This window comes from Haplochromis burtoni, unplaced genomic scaffold (assembly GCF_018398535.1).
Source record: "Haplochromis burtoni strain Fernald_Lab_line unplaced genomic scaffold, NCSU_Asbu1 Contig_2497, whole genome shotgun sequence".
Classification (NCBI taxonomy): Eukaryota; Metazoa; Chordata; class Actinopteri; order Cichliformes; family Cichlidae; genus Haplochromis; species Haplochromis burtoni.
In genome coordinates this window covers 1-12,030 of record NW_024584858.1, presented here as the reverse complement: position 1 = coordinate 12,030, position 12,030 = coordinate 1, and the positions used below count along the sequence as shown (strand labels likewise).

Below are 12,030 nucleotides of genomic sequence, written 5' to 3'. Positions count from 1 at the left end.
TTCATTGTGAAACCTGGCCCCACCTTATCATGCGAATTCCTGAGATCAGATGGCCCAGGATGTGAGTGGGCGTTAAGGCGTCTGGGAAGGGATCTCAAAACTCTCACCCGAAACCCTGGCTGATTGGGGCCCACACCCAGTATCACACCTTGGGTCAGGAGGTCTTTTTGTCTTTTACTTTTTGTCTTTTACTTGGGTCAGCAGCAAAGCTGTGTTTTTTGAGTGTATATCCTGCCGGTGAGTCTGCTTTTGGTTCCTATCCTACTGCTGAGCACAGCCAGTCCGTGACACAGACATGATCTCTGATTTTAAAATTAGGCTTCAAACTTTCCTTTTTGCTATGATGATCACATGAGCTCATCTGAAGCTCCCCTGAGACCTTGGCTGATTGTGACCTACACCCATTCTTGAACTGAAGAAGCTTCTCGGATGAGAGGTGAAACATCTTCAAGCAACTTAAAGAAGTCCAGACGCTTTTCTTTGCAAGCTCCTTAGAATACCAGAGTTTTCTTACTATTGTGCCCGGATGGCTGAACCAGAACACACATTACAAACTACAACTCAGAATCAGAATCAGAATCAGAATGGGGTTTATTGCCAAATGTTGAGCAGGTTTACAACATTAGGAAATTGCTGCGGTGCTTCAGTGCAAACATGGTGTCATAAATAACACTTAAATAGACATGAAAAAATAAAAGTAGGGATAAGAATTAAAAGTGCTACGTGGAAAGATATGTGCATGAGATATACATGAGATATACATGATATACAAACTGATAGGTTTGTAGCTTGAACCTATTCGCTGGAACGTTGAAGACAATATAATTACACAGCAAAAGCATTGAACACCAAGTAGGCAAAGTTCTTCGTGTTACTCATGCATGAGGGAGACCTGCCTGGAGCCAAGTGTCGTTCCACCACTTGACCCCCGTCAGACTCTCAGCCAGGTTCCCCATAGCACTCCTTTTATTGTGGTTACATGAATATGCATAGGGTCATTAACATACGACGGACGTCTACATACAAAGAGTACCGTGTGCGTGTGGGGGGGGGTGTCAGAGTGTCATCTAAACAAAAGGCACTTAGCCTAAAACAAACACAGCCACGTTTATCCTGCCATAAAACAATAAAACAAGGTACGACCTCTTCTCATGCTCCCAGGATGTAGGTGTGCATTCCAGTGTGGAATACACACCAAGCCTTTGCAGCCTGTTAAAGATCACACATCCTATCACTACACAATTGATTATACACCTCTAAGAATATATGGTTAAATATTTCTAAGCATAAATGACACTCAACAATACAAAACCTAACAACAACCACAAGAGTTTTCTGGCTCTTCTGATTTGTCAAGGTCCAGTTTCAAAGTGGGAGTCCGTACATTCATGTAACTCTGGGTCAAAATGGAGTGGGGCTGCTTTGACCTGTTTGTACTGGTGTGATATTATAGTTATTATAGTTATTATTATTAAATTAATTATTTATAAATTGTTGTAAAAGTACATGTAGAGGCTGTTTGTTCCCCTTTATGAATAGTTTTGTGTTGCAGTTTATCATGTATGAAAACATTTAGTTTTACATTAGTTTTGAATCGTTTCACTAATTAATCTTTGGTTTAATCCTGGTTAACTGCTCGCCTTGTTAAAGGAGAAATATACCAAGCTAAAAGTGGCTTAGTGACAGTGAAGGAATGAAAGCAAGACATTTCCTGTTTATTCTTTCAAGATTTTAGTTTGGGTTAATGTCAGCAATAACTAATAATAACTCATAATAATAGCTGTACAAACAATATATAAAATAATAATTATGTGGGAAGTTAAGGTTTCTATGAAATCTGAATATAATCTGAATCTGTCAGAAAAACAAAGAGTTGTTTGGTAAGTTTGGACATTTGCCTGGGATCAGTTTGTCTCTCTGGGCATCATAGAGCATCCCTAAGGTGAAAGGTCAACCCAGAGCAGCCGCTTCCATGATACCTGAGGCTATGGCTCCTAAACCTAAACACACGGGTTAAAGATGAGATTCAACTTTTTTTTCTATTCAAACTAAATGCAAAAATAGAAAAGTATTTCTTCTTTTTTTCTGTCTGTTACTTTAATGACACCACAAATGTATGTATTTGTTAGGGTCCCTGGGTCGTTGACCCAGTGTTTTTGGTTCTTTGATTTTGTTATTTCATTATTTTCTAGCTTTGCTTTATGGGTTTTAGGATCATTCTTAGTTTAGGTTCTCTGGGTGGGGTTTGGTTAGAGTTTTAGTGTTCTGGTTTTCTGTCTGTGTTCCATAGTTGCTGTCTCCCCTGTCTGCTGTCTCCCCACATCCAGTCAGTGTCTGTGTCTGCCCTGGTCCCACGTCTCTGTTCCCTTTGTTATAGTGCCTGCCTGTGAGTCTGTGTTATGTTTCCTGTTTTACTTTGAAAGTCCATGTCTGATGTTAATGTGTCTGGTTTTGCTTCCCCTTGTCTCGTTAGGCCTGATTTGCCCCAGCTGTGTTTCCCTCCTGTTACCCATTCCCTGATTGCTCTCTCTGTGTATTTAAGCCCCGTGTTTCTTTGTGTCTGTGTCGTGATCTACTCTCATTTATGCTGTGTGTTCCGTTTGCCTGGTCATGTAAGTTTATTTGGATTTTGGATTTCTGTTACTTTTTGCCACTTTTTGCCATCCAGCAATAAAAGCTGAGTTTTGAGCCATTTTCCGCCTCCGAGTGTCTGCACTTTGGGTCCTTCTACTTCCACTCCTACCTGCACACAGCCTTAACCTGACAGTATTAGTCCTGATCTTGGTATCAGTTACTTCCTGTTTTATTTTGATAGTCCCTCGTCTCATGTACACCATGTTTGCTTTTGCTAAGCATGCTGCAGCCAACAGTGTAGATTTGAGTCCAGGACCTTCTTACTATGATGCAATGTCACTACTCCCCACATCACTGTGCTGCAGTTTGGATTAGGTGATATTTTGACTTCCACACTTAGCCTCCACTTTTCTGTTTAGAGAATTATGGATACTTGCCAACAATGTAGCCAGCGATTTTATGAAAAGTGAATAATTCAATGACCAAAAACGTCAGACCCAACCTTTCTCTATAGTAGTTCATATAAAACTGGTCACAGTCGCTACTTTCACACAAGTTGCTGACACAAAGCAAAACTGCATTAATTCTTAACTGCACTACTGAATGTGCAAGTTAAGGTCCCTCATGTGTAGTTGATATACTGCAATGTAAAAGAGGTTCACAAAAAAAGAAAGGGGAAATCTGAGTATAACCAAGACCACAGAATGCCTGACTCTAATTCACTAACATACGCACAGTGCTGGAAAGAAAACTGCCCTGCATGTATGTTTCAGGAATTGTTTTCTTTTTGCACAGGTTAAGAACATTTCCACTGAAATATCAGAGAATGAGACTGAACCAAACAATGGGCACAAGAGGATCAAACCGCCAACCTTCCGATTGGTAGGTAACCTGCTCCACCTCCTGCGCTTCACCAAGTACTTGTACTGCATTTGCTCCTACATTTTTAACCAAATATCTGTACTTTCTACTCTGAGAGACCAAACAGACTAGAACTTAAGAAAACACCAGCAAACAGAAAAACGTGGCAAAAGCACAGAAAACACAATGGAAATAGAAACGAAAAGAAAAGAAAATAGAAAAAAGAAAATGGAAATAGAAAGCATGCTGCAAAAACTAAAATCAAATAAATTAAACAAGATAAAATCAGAAAGATTCTGGGGACACAGTAACTTAACAGACCAATGTGGAAGTGTGGTGGTGGATAATTTTTTAATGGTGGAAGGCCCTGAAAAGTAAACCTCTGAAAATAAGTACTGAGTTTTATCCCAATGATTTATGTAGTGATACAAATGTTCCATAACAAAGAACATGAAAACGTTATTTCTGGCCAAAGGTTGGCAAAGTTACGTGACATTAGTGACCATGACACTCAGCTGCAGTGGCGGCCCTAGCCTGTTTGGTGCCCTGGGCGAATCCCCCCTCTGGCGCCCCCCCAACCTGGGGCAGCAGGTTCTTACCTTCTTACCTTCAGGCAGCGAGCAACAGCAGCTGGTTCAGACTGAGAGTAGAAACGAAGGGATTATTTCAGTCTTGTAATAAAGCTCGAGTGCAGCTGATGGTAGGAAAACAGACTCTGCTTCTTACTGAGTGTCTGCTGGGATGGAGTGGTGGAAAAGCTCAGAGAGAAAGGAGGGGCTTAAGAAAGAGAAAGTCAAATTTTTTGGTGCAGCTTTATTGATGACAACATTTCAGAGGAGATCACATCATGTAACATTACAGGACATAAACAGGTTTAAAGAAAAAGATCTCTAATCTTTCTCTCTCTCATAATCAAACGAAAGCGATCTTTGCTTTGACTGGTGCTGTTAAATATTCATGTCACAGATGTGTTTGTCCTGCAGATTTACTGCACAGGACGGATCTTCATGCTGATGGTCTTCAGAGAGTAATCATGACCTTTCCACTGGTGCCAGGCCACTCCAACAGCAAAGATAGTGCCATCAGCTCCCCAACGATAAACCCCGTTAGGGTTTGCATAGTGACAGCTGTTGTACCAGAACGCCCCCAGAAATGATTGTGCACAGTTCCTTGCAGCGCCGTCCTGGTCTTTGTCCAATGTAGTGAACTTGTGTCCGTTGTGATAACTCAAGGCATCTCCTACAGAAACACAGACGAACAATCCCAACATTACCTTTAATCCCAGTCAGACTGATCAGCAGGTGTACTGGGAGTGATCTAAATGGACTATTTTTGGACCAGCCTCCTGTATTTGAGCTCCTTTCCCCGGCACTGATTCATGACCTGCTGTTCCTACAGACTCTCCACAAGAATCCAGCACAAAATGTCACTTTCAACTTACTTAAATATGTATTCACCCACCTGCCCCTCCATTAGTGAATCCAGACACATTCAGCCTGTAGCCGTCAGACTCCCCATCGATGGAGAACGAGGAGTAACGAGCAAACACTTTGTTTCCATCAAAATCTTCCATGTTGACCATCAGCTCGTACCTTTTTCTCTGTGTCAGGTAGAAGACATTTTCCAAACCTGGAGAGAATCATAAACTCATTGATCAAGTTTTTATGGTTATACCACTACCCCTGAAGTCCCATAAGAGGGTCTACTTTATGAACAGATAACTTAATGACTGATAAACAGCACCCATTCCTCACCGAGCCAGTACTCTCCAGCAGCGTTACCAAAGCCCCTCTTGTACTGATCCCAGGGTCTGTAGAAGTTCACCGAGCCGTCCAACCTCCTCTGGAACACCTGGGGAGGAGGCAGGAAAAGTATTTGTCAAATATGGGCAAAGAAAATTGTCACGCACAGCACATGTAAACATCAGATGCTTCAGAGATAGGCACATTCTAGGTCTCTGTTTGGGTTTAGACGGTTGGGCCATCTGAAAACTATTTAGCTGCAGTTCTAACATCTGCTTATTTATTTATTTCTTGTTTGCTTGCTTGTTTTTGTTAAACACCATAGTTAAAAAGGTTTGAAATTTTCTTTCAGTATTGTTTGCCTTAAAATTTTGTATTCTGAAAAAAGAAAAAGAAAAGAAAAAGCCATGACTGTGCAGTTTTTTTGGTAGCATTTATTTTCTTACACATAATTAGAAAAACACGTCCTCTCTTTTAAATGTCCATGTTGCTCTTTAAATAAATAAATCTCCACAGGAGAAAAATAATTTGAGCACATTGTCATTAAATACAAACAAACAAACAAGAAACTGTGTTGTTTTTTTAAAACTGTCTTTTAAAATATAATATTTATGAGACCTGTGCCTGTCAGTAGTTATGGACTTGTTATATTATATGTATTTTTGGTGTTGCTGCCCCTCTTCCCCATGTTTGTAGATATGTGTGTGTGTGTGTGTGTGTATGTGTCTGAACACTTGTTTACAGGTGCCTTCAGGCCTGGTGGGTGTGGCCCTGCTAGAGCAGCGGTCTCAAACCTTTTTTGCGCCATGGACCAGTTTATGCCCGACAATGTTTTCACGGACCGGCCTTTAAGATGTCGCGGATAAATACAACAAAATAAAACTAGTACCGGTACCGAAAAAAAGAGGAGTTATTCATAACACGTGAAAAGACCCAGGAAAACAGAGTTAATGATCAAAACGATAACAAAATAACGCTGAAAACCGATAAAAACCCTGAAAACCATACATTTCACACCTGAGCCTCAACTCTCGCGGCCCAGTACCAAACGACTCACGGACCGGTACCGGTCCGGGGACCGCTGATCAGGGCTCGTCGGGGGAGCTACTTAGGAGAGTCTTGGAGCTCCCACCGATGCGGGATCATTGATTCTCATGACCATTGATCAGTGGTCTTTGATCAATGTTCATGAGAATTTGCATAATTATGATTAAGGAACTGACCTCCCAGCCCATTGTTCCTTCAGTGGGCTGGTTTCAGTCATTATGCAAATGTACTGTTTATAAGATTGAAACCTGCAGTCAGCTGAGACTGAAGACGTCACCTGATGATGATGATGAAACGTTTCTCCCACAAAACGCTACGTCCAGATGAACAGAATCAACTTCTGGAGATAAAAAATATGAAGCATTTGGCTGGAATCAAGTTCAAGAGCAAGTTTGCCCTGTTGTTTATTTGTAAAGTTGTGCTGTGTATTGTTGATAGTTTAAAACTAATTAGAATACATGAAGCCATCAGTGTGCTTTTGCTTAACAGCAGCTTTTTGGAATTTGAACTTTCTGTCCTCTGCATTAATATTGTCTTAGTTTCTGGCTCAAGGACAACTTGTTGGTAAAAGCCTGCAAGTATTTGTGTCACGGTCCTGGATCGGTGACCCAGTGTTTTTGGTTTTGTACTTTTACTTTTGACTCTGTTATAAAGTATGACTGTTTGTTTTGGCTTCTGTCCTAGTATTTCGGCTTCCTAGTTTGGCAGTACTTCCTGAGTTCTTGTTTTTAAGCTTTGTTATTTGGTTTCCCAGTGTTTATTCTGTGCTCCCTCTTCTCTGTGTTCCTTCTGTCTGTCCATGGTGTTATTCTGTCTGCTCATGAGTCTGCGTCTGTTTAGTTCTGTGTCTGATCTCTGTCTGTCGTGTACTTCCTGTTTTACTTTGTAGGTCTGTGCGTTCAGCTTTGGGCTCTCCCTCTCTCGTCAGGGTAATCAGCGTCAGCTGTGTCTCCCAGCTGTTTCCTCTTAGCTCTGTTCACCTCTTTTATTGAGTGTCTGCGTCTCTCCCTGCTCATTGTCGCGTCTCTCTTTCACTGTGTTCTGTTTGCCAGCCTACCAACCTGTTTAGTTTGTTCCATTCTCCCAGTCTAGTTAGTGTTTTGTTCAGTTTCTTCCCAGCAATAAAGCTGAGTATTTTGAGTTACTTCTGCCTTCGTGAGTCCTGCATTTTGGGTCCTCCTGGAAAGCAGTGCAAATAAATGCAAACACAGCTTCACGACACTCATCTTTTAACAAGATGGATGTCAGTGTGAGCTGTTTCTATCACATTTAACTTGAGACTGAATTTTGTGTAATTTCTATACAAAACTTAACACAAGTATGGAAAAAAGTGTTTTTCTTAGTTTTTTTTTTTTTTCGAACCATGAAACTGTTTTGCCTGCAGTTTTTTTCAAAGTAAAACTTGAGCCTATCCATTGTACGGTCAGACTTAGCAATGACAACGCACAGAAGTCCGAGCTCCATATATCAGTTGTTAAGCTTACCATGGGATTGCTTTCAAATGGACCAATATGGCAAGGCCATGATGATCCACTTGGTAAAATAAATCTGCTTGGCATCTTTCTTGGCCTTAAGACAACAATTCTGATGGCTAAAGATCCAAACGGGACACAAAAAAACAAAAAAACAAAAAAAAAAACATGGGATTGCTTTACAAACATTCGAGATGAACTTGCACACCTGCTTTACTTCTCTGGGATCACTTGCTCGTAGATGAAATGCCAGTTTGGCAGCACGTAGTGAGGATTTCAGTGTGAACTCCAGACCGCTGAGAGGTCTTGCACACAACAGCTGCTCTATTACGTGACGCATACTGCTCTGACGTGTTAAGATCATGAGCTGGGTTACAACATGCCGCAAGTTTGGTGAGGTGCTTTCCTGATACTTAATGGATCGGGTTACTTTTTTTTTATTTCTCCCTGATATCCGATCCAATCATTTAGCTCAGGATTGATCCATTCCTAGTAGGTAGGGATGGGAATTCATAAGAATTCCTTCATTTTGATTCTCTTATCGATTCTTATTGGGCTCTCATACCATCACTAAGCAGTCTAAGCACTTCAGACAACCAGACATGAAGCTGGGAGTTCAGATACTCACCGTCCACTGTCCTTGTGAGTCGATGTCACAGTATACCTGCAGACACACACACACACACACACACACACACACAATCATTAGAAAATAGAGAAAGATAAATACAATAATAATACACATACGATAATACATATTAACATGTGATACACTATATCAAAGTGCCCCCTGGTGGTGAGTGAACATCCTGCAGGTTGGCTGGAGGAGGTCTTGTCTAGAGCAGAGGGGCTCCCACACAAAAGCCAAGCAGAAGATAAACCATCTCCAAATATGCTTCCAAACCAACTTCCTTCCAGCCAAAGACTAGAACACATGGTTAAGCATATCTTGCCTTTGGCTTCACCTGCACAATGGTGGTGCCAAGGTAGGTATCCCCGACAGAATTTGGTTTCCCTGCATTGGGAGCACGCAGTGGGCTGTCCAAATCAAAATCAACAACAAACAAACAGCATCCCACAGTTGTTATGTTTTTAAACTAATTTTTTGAAAAATGTGTTGATAGCTATGTTGAATATTCTCACACAGTAAAAAAACAAAAAACAAAAAAACTACACCTAAAACAATTACACCGTAAAGATGCTACGTTGTTCTGTTATTTAAAAGAGGTAGGAGTTTATTTTATTGCTACCTGTAATTTATTGCAGTTTACTTTTATTTGTTTCATTGTTTACATTGTTTGAGGTGTGAAATAATCTGCAATGAAGTTTGAAAACTAAATATGGTGGGTGTGCATGGTTGGAGGATGTGTTTGTGCTGGTGGGGGGGAAAAACAAAGAGGTGCCTAACAAAAAAGTTTGGGAACCACTGGTCTGGAGAATGAAATGTAATGATTCTGGTGCATTTTTGGCCGGAAGAACCAAATGAATCAACGAAAACACAAAGGAAATGCATCTTCTGCATCTTTGGATGAATCATGATGGTCTGAAAATGACAACATTAAAAAATCAGCTTATCATTAGAGTAAATAACTCCAGTCTACCAGGACAGCAGACGTGGCTCCAATGGGATAAATGGTGTACACGCCACTGGTTCGACTGGTGTCTTGGGTATAGACATCGCTGCAGTCCAGTGGAAGGATGAAAGGTTCACAGCCGGTCAGCAGAGGAAGCAGGAGAAGGATGAAGGCTGACAGCAGCTGGAACAGAGGAGGTGTTCTTATTTTACTTCAGTCAAAGCTTCATGTAGAGCTGCAACGTTTGTGACTGTCAGACTGTGATGGTGCCACACAGACACAAACTATAGAGGTTCTGCATGTGACATCATGCACATGTCGCTCAACTGCTGTCCGCCATATTGAACACGATCAGCGGTAGTGATCACTCCTGAACTGACGTTAGGGTTCTAACATAAGAAAGTTTACATGAGTCACAGTTATTTACTGTCAGCAGATCAGACATGCTGGACCGCTGACAAGAGCTGGGGCTAAAAAATTCAATTTTCAATTCAATTCAGTTTTATTTATACAGCGCCAAACCACAACAACAGTCGCCTCAAATTACGAGCGAGATGCTAGTCAGGAAAGTGTTTTTGTCATGAAACGGCTGTCTGCAGCCAGGCGAGGACCCAAATGCAAACTCACGGGAAACAAAACTTAAGCTCAAAATGACGCTTCATTTACAGAACGGCAAAACAAAAACTAAACTGGGAAATATTAAAGCTAACGCACAAGGAAACACAGCACACAACTATGAGGGAGGACGCAACACAGAACTGAGTGAGACGTGGTCGCAGACATAAATACACTGAAGGATAATGAGGGGGTGGGAGCACACGGGGAACACTGATAGTTGTGAGACGGTGCAGGAGCAAATACAGCATGACGTACACCGACAGGAGACTATCAAAGTAAAACAGGAAGTACACCTAGACGCGGACTGGAGGGGGAGAGAACATGGGGAGAACACGGATATAATGGGCTGGAAAGGCACGGAATAAAATACAAGCAGGGGGAAACAAGGCATAAGAACTCAGATACACAGAGGGAGACACGGGGAAAAGACACGAGGGGAAATCTAATAAACGACATCTAAACAGAATAACCTAGGAACCTTTAGAATAAACAGTGGACCTAAAACGTAACACCAAATGACAAAAATACAAGAGAACACAAAACACTGGTTAGAAGTCCCGGGACCATGACAGCTTTGCTTCCTCAGAGAGTGTCTACACACTAATTTGTTTACTCATAGTTTATCTCATCTACATAATGTTACATTAAGTTTTGGGATTATTACATGTCCAAAATGGCCGACAAGTTGTAAGCGGTCACGTGTCTGCAAAACCTCTATAGGACTGATATATATTCAGTTAGAAATTTAAAGATTTCACTTACCTTCATCATTGCAATTCTGTTGAATTGATGTGATGAAAATCCGATGACTCTGAGCTGTATTTATAAGCAGAAATCAATAATTACTGATACAATACAAAAATGTGGTTTAAAGTAGTTCATTAGCGCATGGAGACAGATCTCCATAACAAAGCCTCAAATGAAGGCTGCAGAACAGAACACACATCTTACTCAGGAGCTCTACTCAGTGGTATGTTGCTAAATTTGTAGTCAGTCCAGACTCCTTCTGGTCTCATTGTTTTACTTCATTTCTAAAGTCTTCTGTCAACTCTGGACCTCCATTTGCTGAGGTGACTGAATGGATCAGCTGTCGCAACAAGATTGTTTTGGTTGTAATCACTGAAGCAGATTGTGGACACTGCAGGTGAAGGAAGCTGTTAAGTTGAAAAAGTCCAAGGTTGGTTAGCCTGTGGGACTTCAGAGTTAGCTAACAGCTAATGGCACGCCAAGTGGAATGTAGCTCTGTCAGTGGTGGAAGCAAAACCAAAAGGAGTTTGGTGAAGCTATGGAAAAAGAATTTCAATCTGCCTAAAATCAATTAGCAAACTGTCAGGTGACTCAGGAGAGCAAAGCAGGGCTCTACTCACAGTGGAGGTGGGGTGCTCGTGACTTCAACTGAGGTTATAGTCAGGGTGGTGGAAGGAATACTTCCAGGACCTCTTCAATCCCACGCACATGCTTTTGTAGAGGAAGAGTCTGGGGATGAATCATCACTGAGGATGTTAAACACATCCTTGATTGTCACACTTGTTTCCTCTGGGTATTGGACTCCACCAGGTCTGTCATTTGTCACTGACTCAGTTCATAGGTTTTAATGGACAGAATACTTCTTGACGTAGCCAAGTGGCCAAAGGAGGAATGCTGGACCACCTCTTCACCAGGCCTCAGAATCCCATCTCTGCTTTTTGCTGATAATGTGGTTGGCTTCATCAAAGGTTGGCCTCCAGCTTGCACTGAACTGGTTTGCAGCTGAGTGTGAAGCAATGGAAATGAGAATTAACAACTAAAAGTCTGAGGCCATGGCCCTAAGCCAGAAAAGGGTGGAGTGCCCACTTCAGATCTGGGAGAATTTGCCGCCCCAGGTGGAGGAGTTTAAGTATCTCAAGGTTTTGTTCACGAGTTAGGGGAGAAGGGAGTGGAAGATTTACTAATGCACTAAGGCTGCAACTGCAGTTATGCATCTGTTGTACCGCTCTGTCAAGATAAAGAGACACCTGAGCATAAAAGTGACACTGTTGATTTGATCTACGTCCCTTCTTTCTGGAGTTCAAGTTTTGCAACACGGACGCTCCGTTTGCAGACCCCCCATTCATCTCACCTGAGACGCCTTTGTTCTCTGGCCCTGGAGGCCGCAAACGCCGA

The 12,030-nt window shown here is 41.7% G+C and overlaps 1 protein-coding gene across 1 annotated transcript; it reads right to left on the bottom strand.

Annotated features, from left to right (window-relative positions):
• Window positions 1-4,228: 4,228 nt before the first annotated feature.
• Window positions 4,229-10,704, bottom strand: LOC102312217 (microfibril-associated glycoprotein 4; the record flags this gene model as incomplete). The annotated part of the gene is given in 6 exon segments (XM_005952934.2): window positions 4,229-4,674; window positions 4,897-5,064; window positions 5,190-5,286; window positions 8,325-8,360; window positions 9,298-9,453; window positions 10,651-10,704. Coding segments are annotated over 6 exon segments (720 nt in total). The 3' UTR covers window positions 4,229-4,420.
• Window positions 10,705-12,030: the final 1,326 nt, after the last annotated feature.